This window comes from Coregonus lavaretus (assembly GCF_964263955.1).
Source record: "Coregonus lavaretus genome assembly, chromosome: 3".
In the NCBI taxonomy this organism is placed as follows: Eukaryota; Metazoa; Chordata; class Actinopteri; order Salmoniformes; family Salmonidae; genus Coregonus; species Coregonus lavaretus.
The window spans coordinates 69,442,278-69,464,987 of record NC_139990.1 but is presented as its reverse complement, the minus strand read 5'-3'; the positions used below and the strand labels follow the sequence as shown (position 1 = coordinate 69,464,987).

General features: G+C 43.0%; 2 protein-coding genes across 3 annotated transcripts; one reads left to right on the top strand and one right to left on the bottom strand.

Annotated features, from left to right (window-relative positions):
* Nucleotides 1-860: 860 nt before the first annotated feature.
* On the top strand, nt 861-15,300 carry LOC311123833 (glycoprotein endo-alpha-1,2-mannosidase-like protein; the record flags this gene model as incomplete). Its single annotated transcript, XM_084158223.1, has 2 exons — nt 861-931; nt 14,578-15,300. 2 exons carry the CDS (start codon nt 861-863, stop codon nt 15,212-15,214), a joined length of 708 nt encoding a protein of 235 aa, XP_084014349.1. The 3' UTR covers nt 15,215-15,300.
* A 1,836-nt stretch (nt 15,301-17,136) lies between these two features.
* On the bottom strand, nt 17,137-20,323 carry LOC311116894 (threonylcarbamoyl-AMP synthase-like). Of its 2 annotated transcripts, XR_014611522.1 has the most exons (7): nt 20,076-20,318; nt 19,584-19,779; nt 19,208-19,322; nt 18,884-19,003; nt 18,363-18,493; nt 17,432-18,146; nt 17,137-17,300 (listed from the first exon to the last, which is right to left on the bottom strand). XR_014611522.1 is itself a non-coding variant. In XM_084157463.1 (6 exons), the coding sequence occupies exons 1-6, from the start codon at nt 20,257-20,259 to the stop codon at nt 18,077-18,079; spliced, it is 816 nt and encodes a 271-aa protein (XP_084013589.1). In that variant the 5' UTR covers nt 20,260-20,323; the 3' UTR covers nt 17,137-18,076. The 2 variants fall into 2 exon arrangements, 1 of the variants encoding a protein (XP_084013589.1); XM_084157463.1 differs by having other exon boundaries at nt 17,137-18,146; nt 20,076-20,323.
* Between the last annotated feature and the right edge of the window lie 2,387 nt (nt 20,324-22,710).

Here is a 22,710-nt window from a genome sequence, read left to right as displayed (position 1 = left end):
AGTGAGACTTTCAGTATCACTGCCTCCTTCTCTCACTGCCTCTTTCTGTATCACTGCCTCCTTCTCACAAATGATCCAAAAAATATAAAAATTAAATAAAGTTGGTTCAACACAGTGGCGGGTCATTTTGACCCTAGGACAACGGGAGGGTTAAAACAGAGTGTCTAAAGATTCACTGCATGTAGGAAGGCAAATGCATGTTTCATGAGTCAGATATGAGGCATCACTTATACTGTCTAAAGAGACAGTAGAATGGTTGTCTGTTGGAATAAGGGAGACAGACAGCACGAGCAATGTGCAATGCAAGCAATGTATTCCAAATGAGCCATAGCCCTATACATCTGGCAGAATATATAGCCTATATGCTAAAGTTAGTCATTCAAGTCAGTGGAACTCTTGAGAGATGTTGGCCCATAGAGATCCTATTGTAGGCCTACAACTGGCAGCGATCACATCAATAAGTCCTTCAAGCCAATCTGGAACCCTTAGGCAACAATCACATATATCAGTGTCAACATCACACTGACCAATAAGACTTAAAAGGATGTAACAGAGAGATCATGAGGTTCAGAATTGGGTATCAGAGATGTGTCATTGAAATAGAATGACTAGATTGGACAATCCCATTGAAGTCAATATTCTGTGATAGGTGGACCAGCAGCCATATTGAGTGTATTGTAAAATTGCCATGCTATGAGGGGCTTTTCCCTTTCTAGTCATTTTATTTCCCCATTCTAGTAATTGTATTTCTATGTGTGTGGTATAGCCAACCTGAAAGGTCCTGTGTGGAGACTGAGAGAGACTTCTCCTGTGTGGTCTAGGGGTGCTGGTGCTGTCTTGGTATCCTCCGGGCCTGGCCGATGACAACGGGGAGCCCACAGAGGACCTGGTGCCGGCCGTCCTGGACGCTGCTCACAGACACAACCTCAAGGTAAGGAACAGACAGACAGAGAGACAAACAGACAGACAGACAGACACTTTGCTTTGGGATCAGTGTTTGGGATTCATGAGCTCTGGATAAGAATGTTTGCTTTGGTAAGGAATCTTCCAAAGAACAAAGTTACACAACCAACTGGTAAACAGATCCTAATACTGTACAATAGTATTGTGATACACAACAGTATACCATTACTTCAAAAAAGTTGATAGCCAAGTGTGACATGACTTTGAGCAGGCAGCGGGGAAGGATGAGGACATTTCTAACTAAGAGGACATAACAAAGCTGCCGGCAGGAACTGTTGTTTATGGGACTGGATGAGCAGGGAAACACATCGGGGAACTACATGACCTATTGCCAATTAGGTCGGAAAATGCCATCCCAGAGATAACGACTGCATCGACGTTGACTCGTCGAATCCCCTCTGCCTGCTGTCACGGACTGCATTGAAGCTTATGAAACTTTTAGAGGGCCCCTTCTTCGTAATTCGATACCTGTAACATCAGATGGTAGATGCACATTAGATGCAGAGACGTAGTAGCTATTCAAGATGTTCAAAGGAAAAAAGATACTCCACGTGAGCTGTACTGGCTTGATCCGGCAGCATCTTGGATGACATAACCGATGTATAAAAACAGCCACACAGCCATTTGAGTGGTGTATCCATTCACCATGAGTGGTTAGAAGTCTGTGAGTATGTGTCTAAGACGCTTTAAGGCAGTTTGAGTGGTGTACGTTACGTGTGCTGAATTCCGGCTCCTAGCACTTTGGGTGGTGTATCCAGGGGTGCATTTTTCAAACACCTGAAACAGCATTTTCCTGCGATTTAGAGCAATAATCATTATGCCTAATTCTATGTAAAAATGATGTATATTTTTCTACATGGGTTATCTAAGCATACCTCTTTATGTGTGTGCCCCCTCCGCAAAATACCGCTGACAGATCTTTTTTTAAAATAAATAATTATGATAAAGATAAATACAATTAAATTGAGTAATTCATTTAACGTTAAAAAAATTAAAAACAGGACAAATGTGAGGGGGCACGTGCCCTTGTGGCCCCTATGGGCATGACAACTCTGGGTGTGTATCTGTGTGTCAGTAGACAGCTGTGCAGCAGGATGACTTGCATTTGTGTGTGTGTTTGTTTTAAAGGTCCAATGCAGCCGTTTTTATCTCAATAAAATCAACGTACTGTGATTGTTTTCAATTAAAATGGTCACAAAAAAACAAAAATAGCTTCTTAGCAAAGAGCAATTTCTCAAGCAAGAATATTGCTAGGACTGTCTAGGAGTGGTCTGAGTAGGGAGGGGAAAACCGTAAACTAGCTGTTATTGGCAGAGAGGTTTGGAACTCTTTCTTATTGGTCTATTAACTAATTTACCGCCTGGTGATGTCACCAGGCAGGCCAAAACTCTATTCTACCGCAACAGGCTGAAATTTCAGGGAGTTTTTTCAAACAGGTCTTACACTAAAATGGCATTATCATGATTTTCACAATTTCACAATATTATTCCAACCATATAGTATTGAAATATATATAAAACACAGGAAAATCACGTTTTGACTGCACTGGGCCTTTAAAGACTGCTCGGGGGAATTGCAAGCCTCGTGCCTGTGTGAATGAATGCGGACCTAGTGCAGTGTGACAAGAGAGGCAGGCTTGTGCTAGAGCCCCTTTCTCCAGCTGCGTTGCATCAATAATACACACGCTGTGTTTGCGCAACACATGGTCGCATTAAAGACAATTGAGAGCGGATTAGTTTTTGTGTTTGCATGAGAATTTCTGCTACATAAAAAGCATGCAAATAATGCAGGCCGATATTCAAAATTAATATTTATAGTAGAAAATAAATGTCTGTTGTGAACATTATTCCATAATCCAGTCCGTGTATTTGTACAGAAATATTCCAGTTCCATGTTTTACACGGGACCGATAGTTGTGCTAGGAAGCCTTGTGAATATAATAATAATATGCCATTTAGCAGACGCTTTTATCCAAAGCGACTTACCGTCACGTGTGCATACATTTTTTGTGTGTGGTCCCGGGGATCGAACCCACTACCTTGGCGTTACAAGCGCCGTGCTCTACCAGCTGAGCTACAGAGGACCACATGAATAACCATGTACTGCCAGCGTACTCTAAGTAAAGTTCAGCTAAACTATATCAAATGCCCCGACCTCAGTTCTTATAAACGTAAGTAATCCAACAAAAAGAGGGACGTTACAGAACAGAGGTTATAGTGAATACTGGAGGATTCAGAATTGCCTATATTCTTTCCACAAAAAAATGGCAGTTGTACTGATAAGAGAGAACAGTAAAAAAAAAAGAAAGCCAAAGTAGGGAAAGATAACTTTAACAAACAACAATAAAGTGGTCCCCCGCCACATTTTTGTAAACAGCTAAGGGATGGGGCCTACATACACTATATGTATATATGTATGTGGACACCCCTTCAAATTAGTGGATTTGGCTATTTCAGCCACACCCATTGTTGACAGGTGTATAACATCAAGCACACAACCATGCAATCTCCATTGACAAACATTGGCAGTAGAATGGCCTGTACTGAAGAGCTCAGTGACTTTCAACGTAGCACCATCATAGGATGCCACCTTTCCAATAAATCAGTTAGTCAAATTTCTGCCCTGCTAGAGCTGCCCCGGTCAACTGTAAGTGCTGTTATTGTGAAGTGGAAACAACTAAGAGCAACAAAGGCTCAACCGCGAAGTGGTAGGCCACACAAGCTCACGGAATGGGACCGCCGAGTGCTGAAGCACATAGCGCGTAAAACTAGTCTGTCCTCGGTTGCAACACTCACTACCGAGTTCCAAACTGCCTCTGGAAGCAACCTCACCACAAGAACTGTTCGTCGGGAGCTTCATGAAATGTGTTTCCATGGCCGAGCAGCCGCACACAAGCCTAAGATCACCATGCGCAATGCCATGCGTCGGCTGGAGTGGTGTAAAGCTCACCGCCATTGGACTCTGGAGCAGTGGAAACGAGTTCTCTGGAGTGATGATCACGCTTCACCATCTGGAAGTTCGATGGACAAATCTGGGTTTGGTGGATGCCAGGAGAACGCTACCTGCCCGAATGCATAGCCCGAATGCATAGTGCCAACTGTAAAGTTTGGTGGAGGAGGAATAATGGTCTGGGGCTGTTCTTCATGGTTCGGGCTAGGCCCCTTAGTTCCAGTAAAGGGAAATCTTAACGCTACATACAGCATACATTGACATTCTAGACGATTCTGTGCTTCCAACTTTGTGGCAACAGTTTGGGGAAGGCCCTTTCCTGTTTCATCATGACAATGCCCCCGTGCACAAAGCGAGGTCCATACAGAAATGGTTTGTCGAGATCGGTGTGGAAGAACTTGACTGGCCTGCACAGAGCCCTGACCTCAACCCCATCGAACACCTTTGGGATGAATTGGAATGCCGACTGCGAGCCAGGCCTAATCACCCAACATCAGTGCCCAACCTCACTAATGCTCTTGTGGCTGAAGCAAGTCCCCGCAGCAATGTTCCATCATCTAGTGGAAAGCCTTCCCAGAAGAGTGGAGACTGTTATAGGAGCAAAGGGGTGACGAGCAAGTGTCCACATACTTTTCGTCATGTAGTGTATCATTATTTTAAAAGTCCAAAAAAGGATGTACCAATCCCAGATTGCTCCTTTAATAACCTTGTCATAGAATATGTAGAGTGGTACACTGCAGCAGTATCCTGTTCAAGTGCCCACTTGCTCCTGACCACATTCTCCCACTCCCACTGCACATAAGGACATCTATTGTTGGAGTGCCTTTAGTGCATAATCTTCACAAATTGCTGACCGTAGAAAAATAAGTATTGGGTCTTTAATAATTTTGAGCTATGATGCAAAAAAAAAGAAGTTATAATGCAAACGAGGCCCTCATTACAATCTCCCTGGTATTTTCTGCATAGACAAGGCAAATTAAAGTGTATATTTGTGCCTCCTCTTTCACACCAATATGTAAGACGGGGTATTAGCAGTAGAATGCATTATCGCTCTGGGTTGAATCCTAACATAAGATCCATGGGCATAACTTGTCCCATTGTTATCAATGCATGACGTATGCAAAAGCATGTTAAGCATATGGACTTCGTGTTAGGCCCTTTATTCTCAGTGGCAGCATCCCACCATGCATTTCACTTCATCATGGGGCTCTTTGACATGCATGTACATTATAATGTACTCGTTCTGAGGGATCCTTAGGAGCAAAAGTGAGCAATAATTTATTTGAGGTCCCAATGTGTGGAGACCCTTCAAAGGAAATGTGAATGCAGTACATGAAAGATAAATTATGCTATCTTTCATGGACACAAACAATGTTGTCAAAGAAAGACTAGAAGAGAAAGTATTTAGGGGGCACCAGCGTGAAGTGTCTGTGACTGTTGCAGGTGAACATCTGACATGGTACCTGCTCAGTCAGTCCATCTTTCTGTTTTCCAGTCTTGTTATCCCTGTCCTGTCAGATCTGTCGTGACGGAACTTCTCTTTACAGTCTGAGCTGGGGTGATCACAATGAGTGAAGGCTACAGAGCCTTCATAACTTGCCGCTTGACAGAGCAATCTAAGGAGCTCTGTGTGTGACGTGGTCTGAATAAAAGCAGACAGTCCTGAGACTGACATGCTGAATCTTCACAGTCTGAAAAAGCCTTAGAAACACAGGCCAGAACGGGTCTAGACTAGTCTACCAGGGTTGGGGTCGTTTGTGGTGACGAGGGGTGACGAGGGGTGTTGTACAAAACAATGTAATCAGCGATTGGATTGTCTCAAACCAGAGTATCAAACCCACGTGTGTTCTAGCTCTGGCCCAACCCATCAGTTTCTGGACCAATCAGATGGCCATGAATGTGTTCACATTCAGTGAAGGGTCGAGGAGGTACTAGGATCCAGACTCATTGTGGAAAAGAAACTAACCTCTGTGGCGTGGCGTGGCTTGGCGTAGCGTTTGGCCAGAGCAAGGAGTCTGGGTAGCCAGGCAATACTACTATGGCACTGACTTAGACTCCCATATCTGGGACCTTACACTAGATGACACTGCAGAAAATATATTGTTTTGTTTATATAAGAATAGCATTGGAAAAAGCCCCTAAATCAAGTCTGGGCACCCACACATCTTTTGTATTATGTATGTACAGTTGTAATTTAAGAGCAGAGCCTCTTGTGGTTGAAGGCTCCAGAGCTCCACTGAGTTGAAAAATCCTGGTCACACTCTGCATGCTTGGAGAGTAGCTCAGGCTGAAACTCCCCTTTGGCCCTGGAGGGGCTGTGTGTGGGCTCAGGGGGGAGATCGGGATAGGCTGGGGTGTCGGTCCCATGACTCAGTTTGCCTCCTTGAACAATCCGGGCACCAAGGGGCAGGAAATGTTCCAGTCAGTAAGTAGGGCATGTTGCACAACCGCAGCGCAGAGAGGCCCATGTGTGGGCAGGCCATGCTGTCAGGCACACTTCCCCATCTCCAGATGCCCAACACAGCATGCCACTTCCATCTTCCATCTCACAAGACTTTGGATGTGTCCCAAATGACACCCTATTCCATTCATAGTGCACTAATTATGATGGGCCTTGGTCAAAAGTAGTGCACTACATAGGGACTAGGGTGCCATTTGGGGCGCATAGTTGGTGTGCCTGCAAGATGTTGATGTTGACGAGAAGTTGACAACCTAGCGTGTAGAGCCCTACTGAAATCAAACTAATATAACCGAAAACGTTCTTGGAACTATGAAGCGGCAACATCTCATGATACGTTCAATACTGTATGGTGTTGACTGTTGTGAAATGCTGTCTGGGTAGTTTAACGGATGGTTGAAATAATCTCCTAAGGGCCTGTTACAGTGCATTACGTTGTATTCTACTCAATTCAGCCAATTCTATGCTCTGGTGATGGTGATAGGGCTGGGTCTGTCTGTGTGATATTGAAATGCTCCTGGTTTGCTTTGGTCTCTCATTTATTTCTAAATTGCTGCTGTGTAATGGCCTTATGTGTCTCGGGTGGAAAATGAGTGGGCTATTCCAACGGCGGCAGTCAGCTGCAGTGAGCTGGAGTTGAGATGGTGACAGCTCTTTTTCTCTGGGAGAAATAATTACACGAGCGCTCAAGTAAGTCAGTCAGTGAAACGGCAGGCTTTAAAAACTCGAATGAACATTATTTCGGCCGACTTCAGCTTTTAATCTAACTTATTAGCACAGAAAGAGTTGTAACTTTCCCTCTGAAACCTTGCCTCAAGACGTTAATCAGATTACGGAGAGTTGTTCCTACCCTTATTGTCTTTGACACTGATTTCAGACCAGTGGCCTATACAGCCATAGTGAGCTACCCTGCCACGGGGGCTCCAAATTGAAATATATTTTTATCCGACACTGAAGCACTTGGCTGCCACCATTAGCGACAACAACGATTTTCTCCCCATGTCCACATTTAACTATACAGGACAAGAGTTTAAAACCGCCTCGCCTCCCATCCAATCCCTAGCCAGCATCACTCCAATCCATTAGTGCACTTCTGTCCCAATGTCATGGTGACACTTTGAGCCCTTGGTGTCACCAAGAGTTACATTACCACGGCAACTGGTTAGGAAGGCCCAGTAGCCATTCACTTTCATTTCAATACTGCTTACCCCCCACTCCGACCTATCCCAATCTAATGCACTATACTTGGCTACAGTCCCTCGCCATAATAAGACAATTCCCAAATCATGCATAGCCTAACAACGTGTAAAATGTTTAGCACTTTATTCTCCACAGTGAATGGTATACTAACCCCATAATGACAAGTGTTGCTGCTTCCATTCTGCTTATGGCTCTATCCATCAACTCAGAAAACTATTTTCCTTCATGCTGGGCCCCCGGGGAACCAGTTGTGAGAAAAGTGGTCCACTTTGATCATATATAATTCAAAGTAGTGAAATTCTCCACTCTTACTCTTAAAATGTTCAAGTAAACTTTTTTGTATTTGTTCCGTAGCTGATCCATCGTGTGTTCAGCCACTCTGTTCCTCATTGAGGAATAGTCAGCTGGAATAGAACTATGATTCACTGGGCTTTAGTAGATGACGAATGACCTTGGGATAGATGTGTCAGATTATTTGTCATGGCATAACACCAGTGCTGAAATAGTCATCATCTGAGACATCCTATAACACAGTCTGTAAAGGTTATACAACATATTAACAACGTCACTGTGTGGCTTTTATTCTCTCTTATGGGGACAATTCCCGGCACCCACTTCGTCCACTTCTGTTGGCCGAGAAATATGACTGGAGCAGTTATTCATGCTTGAGAGCTGGGGTTCAAATATCAGCCACAATTTGTAGTTCAACTTTCAACAATAAGTCGAGCGGGGGAGACGGGGGTAGTGTTACTTTCATTCAGATGTAATTAGCTGTGACTGTATATTTTTTTTTTTGGGGGGGTATTTTACTAGGATCCCCAATAGCTGTTGCGAAAGCCGCAGCTACTCTTCCTGGTGTCCACACAGAACATGAAACATGACATACATATCAGTACATACACACAAAATATCTAGCTCAAATAGGGGAGAGGTGTCGTGCCGTGAGGTGTTGTTTTATCTGTTTTTTTTAAAACAGGTTTGCTGTTAATTTGTGCAATATGAGATGGAAGGGAGTTCCATGCAATAATGGCTCAATATAATACTGTACGCTTTATTGAATTTGTTCTGTATTTGGGGACTTTGAAAAGATCCCTGGTGGCATGTCTGGTGGGGTAAGTGTGTGTGTGTCAGAGCTGTGCGTAAGTTGACCATGCAAAAAATGTGGAATTTTCCACACATTGTTTCTTATAAAAAAAAGAGGTGATGCAGTCAGTCTCTCCTCAACTCTTAGCCAAGAGAGACAGGCATGCATAGTATTTATATTAGCCCTCGGATTACAAAGAAGAGCAAGACCTGCCGCTCTGTTCTGGGCCAGCTGCAGCTTAACTAGGTCTTTCTTAGCAGCACTTGACCACATGGCTGGACAATGATCAAGATAAGATTAAACTAGAGCCTGCAGGACTTGCTTTGTGAAGTGTGGTGTCAAAAAAGCAGAACATCTCTTTATTACGGACAGACCTCTCCCCATCTTTACAACCATTGAATCTATATGTTTTGACCATGACAGTTTACAATCTAAGGTAACACCAAGTAATTTAGTCTCTTCAACTTGTTCAACAGCCACAGCATTCATTACCAGATGCAGCTGAGTTCTAGAGCTTAGGGAATGATTTGTACCAAATACAATGCTCTTAGTTTTAGAGATGTTCAGGACCAGTTTATTACTGGCCACGCCTTCCAAAACTGACTGCAACTCCTTGTTAAGGGTTTCAGTGACTTCATTAGCTGTGGTTGCTGACATGTATATGGTTGAATCATCAGCATACATGGACACACAGGCTTTGTTTAATGCCAGTGGCATGTAGGGCTATGGCGGTCATGAAATATTGTCAGCCAGCAATTGTTAAGCAAATAACTGCCGGTCTCACGGTAATTTACCGTTAATTAACATAAACACATTTTGCATCTCCTGGCTTCCACACATAGCCTACAAGCCACTGATGCAGACCTTTGGAACATCTACATTTAAAAAAGTATAATAAATCCATGTAATATAGGCTACAGGATCACAATAAATCCATTATTTATTTTAGACAGGTCTAAAGAAGAACAGGTATATTTCAGAAGAACAGAATAGCATACTGAGAGTTGTCCTTATGGTTGGCCCTGATCTGGCATTGCCATATGGCTGTGGGCTACACTAGTTCATTTAGCAGACAAGATTTTCTTAGAATTCCGTGGCATTATTTTATATTATTTTATAGTATGAAGAATACAATTGAACATAGCTGAATAAAATAGAAAGGATATTTTCTCCAAACGATTTGAGGAAATGCGCACATGCGGCTATTCTGTGTTGAGCGGTTAAGAAAGACACAGGTCCTCCTATCTGCTTAATTTAGAGTTATTTATGTAACTTCAGTTGTGATACAAATGTTGGGCTTTATGTTTTGATTTTGAATACATTCTAAGGCTGCACTGGTTTGAGAAGCTTCCTCTTGAGCGGACAGCTTGATGAAAACCAGTCAATATTCAGGTCCCCAAAAACGTAGACCTCTCTGTTTACATCACATACACGATCAAGCATTTCACACACAGTATTTAGATACTGACTTTTAGCACTTGGTGGCCTATAGCAACACCCCAAAAGGATAGGCTTTAGATGAGGCAGGTGAACCTGCAGCCACAGTACTTACATTTTACATTTAAGTCATTTAGCAGACGCTCTTATCCAGAGCGACTTACAGTTAGTGAGTGCATACATAATTTTTTGATTTTTCATACTGGCCCCCCGTGGGAATCGAACCCGCAACCCAATAACACTTGACATGAGATCTTCTCTAAGCATTACTGGGATATGGCTCTGAATATAATTAGCAACACCTCCCCCATAAGCATTCCTGTCTCTTCTATAGATGTTATATCCTTGTATTGCTGCTACTGCTATATCATCAAAGGAATTATCTAAGTGAGTCTCAGAAATGGCTGATATATGAACGTTATCTGATGTTAGCAAGTTATTGATTTCATTAACCTTGTTTCTAAGGTTACATATATTAATATGGGCTATTTTCAGCCATTTCCTGGATAGCTTCTCAGATATAGACATAATATGGGAAAGAACAAACAAAGCAAGAAAAGAAACATTTAGCAGTCCATTAATCAGTTGGTGTGTGTAAGTGTGTGTGTGTACTTTGCGTTGAAGCTACGAACCCATAGGCTTGGCTCTCTCATCCCTTCCAGGCTTTTGGGAGGGAGGGTGGACAATGAGCCTGTCATATCGGTTGTAAGCAATGTCCCCACGCACTCTGGCAGCTTTCATGGCCTGGATAAGTTATTTTCTCTTCTGGGGCACAGTTTCAGCATAGTCCTCATTGAGGAAGACACAGTTCACTTAAAATCAAATGACATTTTATTGTTTGAATACACATTTAGCAGATGTTATTGCGGGTGTAGCGAAATGCTTGTGTTCCTAGCGCCAACAGTGCAGTAATGTACGTTCCCCTCAAGTTCTTGGCTCTTTCCAGAACGGCTACCTTGGGCCTGTCACCTGGGCTGGTAATGGGTTTTCCAGTCCTGTGGGCGTGCTCCAACTCAATCTTCCTGTGGTCCATCTTCAGTTTCTCCGAGATCATTTCCCTCACTTTGTCCTCAGACTCCGTCCAGGTCATGTGGAGATTCTGCAATTCCGTCTACAACAATGTTGTTCTGCCTTGATTGAGATAATCAGATTTCTCTGTCATTGTTATCATGGATTCACATACAGAACTAATGTCCTCTCTCAATGACTTACAGATGGTTGGCATCTTGCTGTTTTCCTGTTTTAACTCATTGAGCAGACCCTGGGATAACTGCAAACTGTTCTTCAGGTCCTGGACCTCTCTGGTCAGGTCGTCCATTCTTTTATTAGTTGACTCTACCAGTATTTGGACACAACACTTGAAGCTATTTTCTTGTTGCTTTAACAACTGCTTATTATAATGGCTGCATAATAATGGCTGTCTTGCTCCTGCTGTGTCCTTTGAATAGCTCTCAATTAGACCCAAGGGGCAGCTGAACACAGCCCAGCTCCTGTCACCTTTCCAAATGTGAATACTCTCTAGAGTTTGAGTCTATACTAACTGATGTCACCTTATATGGTTGGGTTGGCTGCATAGACGCACTAACAAATATGTGACAACAACGTAATGAATGGAAAGCCGTGGACTAAGATGTTTTTCATTTTCTTCCCAGGTTGCATTTCACCTCCAGCCTTACAGAGGCCGGAGCGACCACAGTGTCCATGACAACATCAAGTATATCATTGACAGGTAGGTGTTGTCTTTGTTTAGAATACCTTCAACCTTGAACTTTCCTGTTGAAAGAATAGTTCAGTCAACATAGACCCTTTTAAAGGACTGACACACAGTTCACTTAAAATCAAATCACATTTTATTGTTCGTATACACGTTTAGCAGATGTTATTGAGGGTGTAGCGAAATGCTTGTGTTCCTAGCGCCAACAGTGCAGTAATATGTAACAATACACACAAATCTAAAAGTTAAAAGAATGGAATTAAGACACACACACACAGTATACAGTGGGGGAAAAAAGTATTTAGTCAGCCACCAATTGTGCAAGTTCTCCCACTTAAAAAGATGAGAGAGGCCTGTAATTTCATCATAGGTACACGTCAACTATGACAGAAAAATTGAGATTTTTTTTTCTCCAGAAAATCACATTGTAGGATTTTTAATGAATTTATTTGCAAATTATGGTGGAAAATAAGTATTTGGTCACCTACAAACAAGCACGATTTCTGGCTCTCACAGACCTGTAACTTCTTCTTTAAGAGGCTCCTCTGTCCTCCACTCGTTACCTGTATTAATGGCACCTGTTTGAACTTGTTATCAGTATAAAAGACACCTGTCCACAACCTCAAACAGTCACACTCCAAACTCCACTATGGCCAAGACCAAAGAGCTGTCAAAGGACACCTGAAACACAATTGTAGACCTGCACCAGGCTGGGAAGACTGAATCTGCAATAGGTAAGCAGCTTGGTTTGAAGAAATCAACTGTGGGAGCAATTATTAGGAAATGGAAGACATACAAGACCACTGATAATCTCCCTCGATCTGGGGCTCCACGCAAGATCTCACCCGTGGGGTCAAAATGATCACAAGAACGGTGAGCAAAAATCCCAGAACCACACGGGGGGACCTAGTGAATGACCTGCAGAGAGCTGGGACCAAAGTAACAAAGCCTACCATCAGTAACACACTACGCCGCCAGGGACTCAAATCCTGCAGTGCCAGACATGTCCCCCTGCTTAAGCCAGTACATGTCCAGGCCCGTCTGAAGTTTGCTAGAGTGCATTTGGATGATCCAGAAGAGGATTGGGAGAATGTCATATGGTCAGATGAAACCAAAATAGAAATTTTTGGTAAAAACTCAACTCGTCGTGTTTGGAGGACAAAGAATGCTGAGTTGCATCCAAAGAACACCATACCTACTGTGAAGCATGGGGGTGGAAACATCATGCTTTGGGGCTGTTTTTCTGCAAAGGGACCAGGACGACTGATCCGTGTAAAGGAAAGAATGAATGGGGCCATGTATTGTGAGATTTTGAGTGAAAACCTCCTTCCATCAGCAAGGGCATTGAAGATGAAACGTGGCTGGGTCTTTCAGCATGACAATGATCCCAAACACAAAGCCCGGGAAACGAAGGAGTGGCTTCGTAAGAAGCATTTCAAGGTCCTGGAGTGGCCTAGCCAGTCTCCAGATCTCAACCCCATAGAAAATCTTTGGAGGGAGTTGAAAGTCCGTGTTGCCCAGCGACAGCCCCAAAACATCACTGCTCTAGAGGAGATCTGAATGGAGGAATGGGCCAAAATACCAGCAACAGTGTGTGAAAACCTTGTGAAGTCTTACAGAAAACGTTTGACCTGTGTCATTGCCAACAAAGTGTATATAACAAAGTATTGAGAAACTTTTGTTATTGACCAAATACTTATTTTCCACCATAATTTGCAAATAAATTCATTAAAATCCTACAATGCGATTTTCTGGATTTTTTTTTTCTCATTTTGTCTGTCGTAGTTGACGTGTACCTATGATGAAAATTACAGGCCTCTCTCATCTTTTTAAGTGGGAGAACTTGCACAATTGGTGGCTGACTAAATACTTTTTCCCCCCACTGTATATATGTGATGGGATGTATAGACATTATGGACAGTATATGGATAGAATATGTAGTATATCTGAAGAATAGAAGGATAGAATAGCAATAGTTGAATAGGATGGACTTGACTAGAATACAGTATGTACATATGAAATGGGTAAAACAGTATGTAAACATTATTAAAGTGACCAGTGTTCCATGTCAATGTACATAGGGCAGTAGCCTCTAAGGTGCAGGGATGAGTAACCGGGTGGTAGCCGGCTAGTGACAGTGACTAAGTTCAGGGCAGGGTACTGGGTGGAGTCCGGCTAGTGATGACTATTTAACAGTCTGATGGCCTTGAGATAGATGCTGTTTTTCAGTCTCTCGGTCCCAGCTTTGATGCACCTGTACTGACCTCGCCTTCTGGATGCTAGCGGGGTGAACAGGCCATGGCTCTGGTTGCTGAAGTCCTTGATGATCTTCTTGAACTTCCTGTGACACCGGGTGCTGTAGATGTCCTGAAGGGCAGGCAGTATGCTCCCGGTGATGCCACCCTCTGGAGAGCCCTGCGGTTGTGGACGGTGCAGTTGCCGTACCTGGCGGTGATACAGCCTGACAGGATGCTCTCAATGGTGCATCTGTAAAAGTTTGTGAGGGTCTTAGGGGCCAAGCCACATTTCTTCAGCCTCCTGAGGTTGAAGAGGTGCTGTTGAGGAACTTGAAGCTTTTCACCTTCTCCACTGCGGCCCCGTCAATGTGGATGGGGGCGTGCTCCCTCTGCTGTCTCCTGAAGGCTAGATTAAATTTAAATAACTCTAGAATGTGCTTCATATCTTATTAGGTTACTTCTAGGTTATTTCTCCTTCCATGCAAATATCAAAATCTGTGGCAATAATCTCCAGTCCATTTATTTGTGTTTGAAGGTACGGGGACCACGGAGCCTTCTACAAGTTCACCTCTAGCACGGGGAATATCCTGCCTCTGTTCTACATTTACGACTCATATCTGACTCCGCCCGAGAACTGGTCCGACCTGCTCCACCCCACGGGCTCCCACAGCCTGCGCGGCACGCCGTACGACAGCGTCTTCATCGCCCTCATCGTGGAGGAGCGCCACAAGCACGACATCCTTGCCGGCGGTTTCGATGGGATGTATACGTACTTCGCCTCCAACGGGTTTTCGTTTGGTTCGTCCCATCAAAACTGGAAGGCAGTCAAGTCGTTCTGCGACGGTAACAACCTGTTATTTATACCTAGCGCCGGGCCGGGCTACATCGACACCGCGGTCAGACCGTGGAACAACCACAACACGCGCAACCGCGTCAACGGCCGCTACTACGAGACAGGCTTGCAGGCGGCACTGAACGTGCGGCCCGAGATCGTCACGATAACGTCGTTCAACGAGTGGCACGAGGGCACGCAGATCGAGAGGGCTGTGCCAAAAAAGACGGTGACCAGGTTGTATTTGGATTACCAGCCGCACCAGCCTGAACACTACCTGGAGCTCACCAGGAGGTGGGCAGAGCAGTTCAACAAGGAGAAGGAGACATGGCTCATGTGAACTGGCGCTGTGTGTGTGAAGGAGAGAGGAAAAGCATGAGTGACTGCAGAGGTTTATGAATGTGTGAGAGACAAGTGTGTAGGGGATTGGACTGGAGAACAAGTATGTATTTGTGTGTGCCAGAAAGAAAAGGAGAACAGGGAGAAATCCTCTTGATTGAACTTTTTTGTTGTTGAGTGAAATGGCATTATGTGGAACATTTGGAATATTCTACAGTTGACACTTTTATGTGCAACAGAAAGCTCCCAGTCCTGCTTGCCATATCTCTGCCCTGGATTTTTCCTCCTGATAACCTCCAGACAACCCCCATCCCCGCTACAAGCATGGATGGACAGACACATCAATAGTCCAATATACTGTATACAGTACACTCTGTCCTACTTTGACAAACCACTGCCCAATGTAACCATGTGTTTGATACAATGGACCCTGGCATGATGTTTCTTTCTTTCTGCACAATCCTTTTAAGTTTTTAAATGATAATACCAATAAAATAGACTGGGTGACATTTCTAGGATTTCACTTTCATCCACAAGACATCTCTTTATTGGAAAGTATGAGAGAATAAAGGACAGGAGAGAGAGGGCTTGTACCATTATATTTTCTCTTCATTAAGTCTAGTCTTTTCTCTTCACTCAAAGCAAGTGTGCTCATTGTCAAATATATGGGTATTTCCTGTGTGGCTTAACAAGGATGTGGAGCCCAAAGATGTAAGGTGAAGTTGCGCCTAGATGCTGATCTGGGTCAATTTTACATTTCCCCCACTAATGGTTAATGTTTGGATTGGGTGAGGGGAAGCTGATCCTAGATCTGTACCTATGGAAACTTCACCCTGGAGCCAAAGCAAAGTGGAAGGGAAAACTGCATGGTTGACCACCAAATGGTTTAATGTCAGTGCACTAGGGAGAGTCTGAGCAGCTCCACAGATGCTGGCGTATCGGAGCATGTGATTGCAACCAGATCAATTCAGCCAAGGGGAAACGCCATGTCCACAGCAATTTCCTTTTATCTGAAGACAGAAAACAAGCACCACCAACAGAGAAACATTCAACAATTTCATATTTTACATCTAGCACAATTTTTATAAATGCAAATATGTTCAAAAGTAGTTACAGTAGGGACATTAAAATAATTTGACATTTTTTTTAAATGAACAGTCTCGTGTGCAGGCAATGTAAATGTATAGCCAGGTCAGGCTGGCTACTGGAATATGAATGATATATGCAGTGTGTATGACCTATTTGTACCTAGGCTTGCTGTCCATTAAAAAAATGAATGACATATTTTAGGAATAAAAGGATGTGCCCTCTAACTTATCATAAAACAAAGACTATCCATTCTGTGAGAAAAAAACTACTTATAGCTGCAGTGTTGTGTGAGCCATTGCGTGTTAACTCAGTCAAATGATCCAGCTTGGAAGTCCACTCAGTCACTGTTAGTAATTCTCTAACAAACTAGCAGAAACTATTAGGGAAGGGAAACGGGGATACCTACTCAGTTGCACAACTAAATGCATTCAACCAAAATGAGTCTTCCGCATTAAACCCAACCCCTCTGAATCAGAGGTGTACCGGGGGGCTTCCTTAATTCACATCCACGTCATTGGCGCCCGGGGAGCAGTTGATGTTGGGGGTTGACTGCCTTGCTCAATGGCAGAACAGCAGATTTCTCCACCTTGCCGGCTCTGGGATTCGAAATAGCGACCTCTCGGTTACTGGCCCAACGCTCTTAACCACTAGGCTACCTCCTTAATGCATATGCTTTGGTGAATACTGACCATCTACATTTCCATTATGTGAGAAGACACTTACCACAAAAAGTCATTGAGAGTGTTCTGTTGACGGGAGCTTCTGCAGTAGTACATCCACCACACTGATATTCACCCAGTACTACGGGCGAGGAGAGAAAACCAACACAAGCCATCATGATCTGCATAATGCATGCCATTTATTCTCAACAACATACTCTCATTGGTCCATTATACAAACCAGTACACCTGATGTTCAGTAATGAGGTACTCACAACTGTCGAGCAATAATACACTAGATCACGACTCATAGGTTGCGTTTACACAGGCAGCCCAATTCTGATATTTTTTCCCCACCAATTAGTCTGACCAATCACATCAGATATTTTTCATAGCTGCTCTGATTGGTCAAAAGACCAATTAGTGAAAACAATATCAGAATTGGGCTGCCTGTGTAAACGCAGCCTTACAGTCCGAAATTGGTTCCAAACAATGTTAAATAAATTCTCCATGAAAATAAAATGTATTTACACAATGTTCACATCCCTGAAACTTCAAGACCAGTTCATAAAACCCACAGGACTTGATTTTGTATTGCATGAAAAGGACATTTGAAATAAATCAATTAAATAGTAGCTTTGCTTAACCTAGCCATAACTCAAAATGACAGTAACAGGGTAGAACTCCAACCTTTACTCTGTGCCAAGCCTCTGTCATTTTGACCCACTAGAGAGGAGGCAAGAGTGGGGTCTTCTGTTGGGTGTAAGCATGCTTGACTAAAACAACCTAGTCTCCACACAAAAAAGTCAATTTGTAAAAGCAAAGACTGAGTTTTAAGTGCCCAGGGTTTTCCCATAGAAACAAGAACGCTTGAACAACTAATAACTCAGAAAGGCTAAACAAATCCCTTACGTTTGACATGAAACCCAGAGCTTTCCACAACAGCCTGCAATGTGCAAAAGGACCGTCCTTCCTTTAGAAAGATGAGTGCTTTCATCACTCGCCTCAGCGTTGCAGGCATTGCCATCATTCAGAGTTGTATTTGGCCAAGGTATGCACAGGTTCTTGCTGGTTGTGGGTTTCAGCATGTGGTATGAATTTGGAGGGGGCAAACCTCACTGATGATCCCCTGTGTCTGACAGTCCGTATTTGTGCTCCAGCACATCAACTGTGGAAGAGAAGGCACTGAAAGAAATAACAAAAAAGCACAGGGGGGTTATCACTTCCACAGGTCATTTTCTCTATACTGTATGTTTAAACTACTACTCACAAAATGTGCTCATGTACTTTTCACTTGGATGAATTAACAAAACGGAATTACCTGAACATAACTAGCTTGATTGAAATGTGTTAACAGTCAGTGGCCTGTACTCTGCTGAGCATGCCAGTATCACTACTCACCAGCCAGGTCTGATGATGCGGTATTTGCCGAGCACCGATAGGTCGACCACGGTTGACCCCAACCGACTCTTGTCTCCTATTGGTCCGCCATCCACCACCACTGCTAACAGAGGCCACAGATCCTGGAACTCCTGTAGAGAAAATCCCTGTATAACTATTATTTTTCCAAAGTAATTTTCAGCATCAGTGAAAAAAATTATGCACTTATAAACCTTGGTTGGTTGTACATGATGCAGTACATTTACATGTTAGTCATTTAGCAGACACTCTTATCCAGAGCGACTTACAGTTAGTGAGTGCATACATTATTATTATTATATATTTTTCTTTTCATACTGCCCCCCCGTGGGAATCGAACCCACAACCCTGGCGTTGCAAACACCATGCTCTACCAACTGAGCTACATCCCTACCGGCCATTCCCTCCCTTACCCTGGACGACGCTGGGCCAATTGTGCGCCTCCCCTCCAGTTCATGGAATAAAAACAGTTCACACACACACGGTGGGTTGTCTCTACATACATGTACAGCCACAGTGCTGGAGTGTGAGCTGATGTTGGCGCTGGTGAGGGCAAGAGGTTCCCCACACATCTGGCAGAGGCGTCTCATGAAGGCATGGTCTGGGATGCGCACTCCTACTAACTGGAAGGAACAGGTAAACACATCAACAACAGCTCAATACAAGCAATAAATAACTTACTAAGTGCCGGACCAAAAGCTAACATGCAGAAAAGCAACACACATTTTCAAATTGAGTGGTTTATGAATTATAGTATAATTTGTCATCTTTTAGGGGCAGCGAATTGTCCGTGTCTGTGTAATGGTCCGTGTCTATGGAAGTCTTACCGGAGTGAAGGGATTGAGGTCAGTGTTGAGTACTTCAGCTCGTTCCAGAACCAGAGTGACAGGGCCAGGCAACAGGTCCCCAAGCAGCTCTTCTTTGACTGACACCTTACAGTACCTGCCACCACAAGGGTAAAAAATATACAATTTAGGCTGATTCACATTATAGGGCTGAAGCAAACCATACTGTGCTGGAACCGATATTTTCATTTTCACTTTGTCCTTTCCAGCAAGGTAGATTTGAGCAACTACGGTGGTTGTGTAACAAGGCCAGGCCAGTCCAGCTTGGCCCTATAGTGTGAGTCAGGCATGTATGCAAGACATTGAGACATTTTGAGCCACAAGAACAATGATATGAACACCATCAATGCACGCCTACTTGTAAATGTCTTGGATTTCTCCCACACAAATGGCTAGTGGTTTCTGACCATTACGTCCTTTGATGTCATACACCTTTTTGATGGCATTGGAATTCTGAGCCAAGCAAGCCAGCCCATATATTGTGTCCGTTGGCACAGCCACAACTTGTCCATCCTTTAGAGCCTTCACTGTTGAATTCAGGATTTCAGCACCATCTACAGTTCAAAAGCAAACCATTAGGAATGAATGGTCTTATGCAAACATCTTACATTGATTGATGTATGATCATGTCATCACGAGTAGACCTTCAACAACAGAACGTGGCTAATGCAAAGCATTTGACAAAAAGCCTAACAATTAGTTACTTTGAGAAATGTTATTGCAGAATACATAACACGTGCACTTGAAACCTTGAGAATGAGATATCTATCTAGCAACTGTTAGCTTCTCATATTTATGTTAATTGTAGAACCTTGCAGTTTGAGTTTGAATGGTGACATATTGAACCTACCTTGCAGTCTTTCCTCACACCGGGCAGATGGTCCATTCATGACCGTCTGCGACTGCGGTGACAAGAGCAGCATTTTAGCTTTCAGTTCTTTGCACATAGCTCTTCCGTCTCGGGTCGCTAAGGCTGAATTATAAACGCGTCTTAATATCATGAAGTAAGAAATAAACTTAAAAAAGGTATTCATAGAAAGTGTGTCTCACTGTTGATGAAGCATGCTATGTCGGCTGATGAAATAACATTGACAGTCTTCCGGGTAACGCCCTCAAAACGATGACACGCATTTCCTTAAAGGGAAAGCACACAGCTTTGCTAAACATTCCAGTTAAATGAGTATAAACAAGGTTAAAATGTGCTTTCTACTTTGGATAACAAGTGGCTGATATTCATCCAAATTAATAACAAAATAGTGCATGCCCATTACATCGAATGAAAAAGGATACGTTCAGTTATTCAACTTCTAGCATGCCTCCAATCAATTACTAATTAGTAAAACTATATCACATGTAACCCACAAATTTACACGCCAGGTGATTTTCCAGAAAGAAGAAATGGCGTCGGTTTCAGGTAACGTTATACTACACAAATGCCAATATATCTGTTCATTTGTGGTTCTTTACTTGTAATGCCATTTCCGTTGTAGATAATATGGTGAAGGCTCCAGCTCCCCAAAATGATGAGACAGACTCTTCAAACACACAGGTCAGCAATGGGACTTTAATGTATTCTTCAAACAGTACCTCTAATTGGCGGTAGTAAACTGAAGGTATTCAGACACTTAATCCAAATAGAATTCATAAATTTAGTTAACAAATAAGGTTATGTGCTTTACTGAATTAAGGTTTTAACTTCTATTGGTTTCTGGTTAGGAGTGTGACTTTTTTTTTTTGGTAATAAAATGAAACGTTAACTCATCCTGGTTTTGGTCAGCACAGCTACTTGAAGATCTCCAAGACCAGTTGGTCTCCCTGAAGGAACAGATGGATCTATGCAACACTGTTCTGAAGGACTTGGTGGACCTGCGGGGTGTTTTAAGGGTATGTTTCTCCATGCTTCAAGCTTTGAATAATGTCTCAACGACCAAAGTATATTCTCTCAACCCCACAGGAGAAGAAACTTAGTGATGGATCACTCCCTGCTCCGAAGTGACTGATTTGACATTTTACTCCTGGTGGAAATGTGGAACATTTTGTATGTCAATAAATAAACTATCAAGGATCATTAAGTTTTTTGCTTGGGCAAAAATGGGAGGAACCCAATGACATGTCAGAAGATTTTATTAGTATTATGTTGCTCTCAATTCAAAAAGGTATTACTTTATCATAATACAATATTACTCTATACAAAACAAGCATAAGCAAACCAATTTCACATACATTCTTTTAAAAATAGAAATACTTTACAACTTCTCACTCTTTGGGTGTTGACGTTCCTTTAGAATTACTAAGTTTCCCCCTCATTTTACCCATTGAGAATGTTCAAATTATCACGTGTTCCTAACTATGAACAGAATTCCAAAATAGAAACTGTGCTGTTTTCAAAGTGGCACTTTCCAAAACTTCCAAACAACTGCCAGTGTTTTGCACCTATGAACTCCAAGCATCTGACCATTGGCTAGAAAAAGTACAAAATCCCCATTATTTGTGCCGTTATTCACCTGACAATTCAACCTAAAGGTAAGCAGTACATATAATGAATCCCATAAAGGCTGAACTTGCCAGGACTCGACCCTTGTTTACACAGCTGTAAACAAGGGTCGTTTAGCAGACACTTATCCAGAGCGACTTACAAGAACAATTAGGGTTAAGTTTCCTTGCTCAAGATTTTTCACCTGGTTGGCTTGGGGATTCGATCCAGCGACTTTTCGGTTACTGGCCCAATGCTCTTAACCACTAGGCTACCTGCCGCCCTGGACACCGTGGAGCCAGCGCGTGATATGGGTTGGAAAATGTACCTCAATGGGATATTCCACTGTATTCAATTTTACCTTTGCACAGAACATCGAGAAGATTGAAGTACTGCTAGTTTTCCTTAAACTATAATTGTTGTGCTCATGCTAGCTAGCAGTATTCACCGCAGCCATTTTGGAATGGCAGTGTCAGCCAATCAGCTTCTTTGTTGTTCAACACGACGTGCCTTGGTCATCACTAGTTGCCACAGTCATAAACCCTGCCCATTTCTCTTCTCAAAATGTGATTTTAAACCTAACCACAATGCTAACCTTAAATTAAGATAAAAGCTTATTTTTCATGAATTGTCATAAACCCCGACTATTTATTCAATTTCGACTCAAATGTGATTTCAAACCTAACCTTAACCACACTGCTAATCTTATGCCTAACCCTATCCTTAAATTAAGATAAAAAAGCTCTTGTTTTCGTGACGTTTTACAATATAGCCAATTTTGACTGTGGCTGTGGTAACTAATGGATACCTGTGCCATTCCATAATGTCTGCTGTCGCTACTGCTAGCTAAAAGGGCAGTTTTTTGGAGTACAGTGGCATATCCCATCCCTGCATTGAGGTGCGTTTTCCCACCCATATCTCGTGCCGGCTCCAGTGTATTAATGTAACCATGATTGAGTTTTGACCCTAGTGCAGCTCAGTGTAAACAAGCGTAACAGTAAGGTCGGTATCT

What these genes read in the sequence shown, in the direction of transcription:
- LOC311116894 (XM_084157463.1), bottom strand. Translation starts at nt 20,259, where the DNA reads ATGAATACCTTTTTTAAGTTTATTTCTTACTTCATGATATTAAGACGC. An exon ending in GTGTGAGGAAAGACTGCAAG is followed by an intron (nt 19,780 to 20,075) that starts GTAGGTTCAATA and finishes TTTGAACTGTAG; the next exon opens with ATGGTGCTGAAATCCTGAAT. An exon ending in CGCATCATCAGACCTGGCTG is followed by an intron (nt 18,147 to 18,362) that starts GTGAGTAGTGAT and finishes TATTTCTTTCAG; the next exon opens with TGCCTTCTCTTCCACAGTTG.